The sequence below is a fragment of the Sphaeroforma arctica genome (genome assembly GCF_001186125.1).
Source record: "Sphaeroforma arctica JP610 unplaced genomic scaffold supercont1.3963, whole genome shotgun sequence".
In the NCBI taxonomy this organism is placed as follows: domain Eukaryota; class Ichthyosporea; order Ichthyophonida; genus Sphaeroforma; species Sphaeroforma arctica.
This window is the reverse complement of record NW_014036595.1, coordinates 1-2,728: the sequence shown is the minus strand read 5'-3', so window position 1 is coordinate 2,728 and position 2,728 is coordinate 1. Positions and strand designations below refer to the sequence as shown.

The 2,728-nt window shown below is 40.5% G+C and overlaps 1 protein-coding gene across 1 annotated transcript; it reads left to right on the top strand.

The window, feature by feature from the left end:
* Positions 1 to 743: 743 nt before the first annotated feature.
* Positions 744 to 1,737, top strand: SARC_13957 (hypothetical protein). The gene is made up of 2 exons (XM_014291912.1): positions 744 to 972; positions 1,363 to 1,737. Exons 1-2 carry the CDS (start codon positions 763 to 765, stop codon positions 1,555 to 1,557), a joined length of 405 nt encoding a protein of 134 aa, XP_014147387.1. The 5' UTR covers positions 744 to 762; the 3' UTR covers positions 1,558 to 1,737.
* Positions 1,738 to 2,728: the final 991 nt, after the last annotated feature.

The following is a 2,728-nucleotide window of genomic DNA, read 5'->3' as shown; positions in this document are numbered from 1 at the left end:
GGTTGGAGTGTGTAGAATGCAAACTAAATGTAGGAACTAATACACACTGAATGTTCTATCTACTACACACTAAATGTACTATCTACTACACACTAAATGTACTATCTACTACACATTTAATGAACTATCTACTACACACTAAATGTACTATCTACTATCTACTACACACTAAATGTGCTATCTACTATCTACTACACACTAAATGTACTAAATGTACTATCTACTACACACTAAATGTACTATCTACTACACGCTAAATGTACTATCTACTACACACTAAATGTACTATCTACTACACACTAAATGTAGTAGCTATTATCGAAGATGAACGTGGCTTAATGCATTCTATCACTATTAAACTATATGCGATCCTGCCCATACGCACACTACTTCTCACACCTCTACCACTGATCAACTGATGTGATATGCCTTACATACGTTTACAGACGGCTCACTAGCCGGCAATAGGACGTTTCATATCAAAGGGTGTGCTATATTATCGGCAGTACCATAATATAAATTAATATTCAATTAATATTCAATTGATATTCAATCAATATTGCGTATCAAGAGATAACACAATCACCTCGTAATTGTGGGCACTACCCGTGAATTGTGGCATTTACACACTCTTTCGCATAAACTTATCAGGAACACACACATACACATACTTCCACTCTTGCTCATTGTTGCTTGTCTATTCTATGTATATGAATATATATATATATATATATATATATGCAGACGGCTGATTGGCCCATAATGCGCCGTATCATATCGAGTGGGGCTACGTTGTTAGCCGCTCCGCTCGTGCGAGTGCATGATCCGATGTCTGGGTTTTTCGCCATGAAGAAAGACGTGACCGCCAAAGGCTATAGACTCAATCCCACGGGGTTTAAGATTGCGTTGGAGATCATGGTCAAATCGAGTCCCATTCATATCATTGAGGTGCCCTTCACGTTCATTGACAGGGTATGTATATTGTGTATAGTTGTATGTGGGAAGTTTTTTTGGGGGGTTTTTTTGGGTTTATTTTGGTGGGAGGGGGTGGGACAATTCTGTAAGTTTGGAATTGTGGTATAAATAGTGGTCTGATCGAGTCTCGTTCCTGCCATCGAGGTGTCCTTATATATCCACTGACTTGGGGTGTGAGTAAGAACGGATGTATGAAGTGGTATGTACTTTGATAATAAGTCTTCTCCATGCATTTACCATGGCGTAGGTAAACCGGGACGTTTCAGAGATCCTGGTTCTATTTATATTTATATATCTATGTATTCCATCTGCTGATTTCTCTTGACCCAATTTTCAATTTGGCTACCCGATTTTCAATTTGGTAACACGTTTTTCCTTGATCCACAGGCGGTTGGGACCAGCAAACTCAGCGCCAAGACACAGATCCAATATGTGCGACAACTGATGTCTCTGTACTGGTTTGCGTATCCGTTGACTGTCATCACTCTAGTTTTACTGGCCTTAGCCGCGTTAGGGTTCATGTACCTATACCTGACCAAGAACAGAATACGGTCGTCCATGTCCCTGCCAACGCCCTTATAAGATTAGCAGAGGCTCAGGGGAACTGAACTGCGGTAATTAGATACACAAGTGTAACCACGACTATTAAAATATAACATTCATGCCCACGGCTTATCAGTGTATGATTACGATAAGATGGAGTAGGTAATTAGATACACAAGTGTAACCACGACTTTCTAAATAAAACATTCACGCCCAGGGTTTATCAGTGTATGGTTACGATAAGATGGAGTAGGTAATTAGATACACAAGGGTAACCACGACTATTAAAATAAAACATTCACGCCCACGTCTTCTCAGTGTATGGTTACGATAAGATGGAATACACCGACCACAGTATGCCCTGGGGAACTGCAGTGACTAAGCACACTTGAGCCAGGACTAAATAAAACATTCACGGTTCATCGGTGTACGATAGCATATAACCCACAGACATTATTGCGAGTCCAGAAAATAAGTTCAGAAAATATGTCCAGAAAATAATGCAGACATAAATCTTTAATCTTCAAATCTGGAATCTATCAGACGTTTCGCTGTTGCGTTCCAAATCTGAATCGTTCTGTCGGCGGATGCTGTGGCCAAAATCGGATCCTTGGGATGAAAATTGACGTCATATCTAGATATATAAATAAGGTCAGTAAAACAAAACAAAAGATCAAACTAAGTCATATCTGGATGTATAAGGTCAGTAAAACAAAACAAAACAGAAGTTCAAACTACTAGTCATGTATCCGCACGCGAGCATGCCATCCAGTGCTCTTCCCCACACTTTCCCAGTTGGCAAAGAGTGTGGCTTTCCGAGGTGGGTTCTAGTCCGGGCCATTGCTTGGCTTCAAATAGGCATGAATACAGACCCACTCGTTTTAGGGTCTAGGGTTTTCACACGTTGGAGAATCAATGAGGTAAACAAAACTGAACTCACAGTAGAACCTAAGATAACTTGCTTGGATAGAAAACTATGGTACGTCATGAAGGCTATGCTGTCTGACGCGCTACACCACCGAAAAACGTGAACGTAAAACTAAGTTTAAGGTATTCAAACTTGCGCGCGTTCTTGATCATACAGTATACACAAACTGGGTTGTCAGTGCATCGGTCTGCGGTGTGGAACTAGAAATAAGCGAGAGTACAGGAGAAAAGATATTTAAAGTGTCACAGTAGTTGTACTACATACAGGCAGTGCGGTACTACA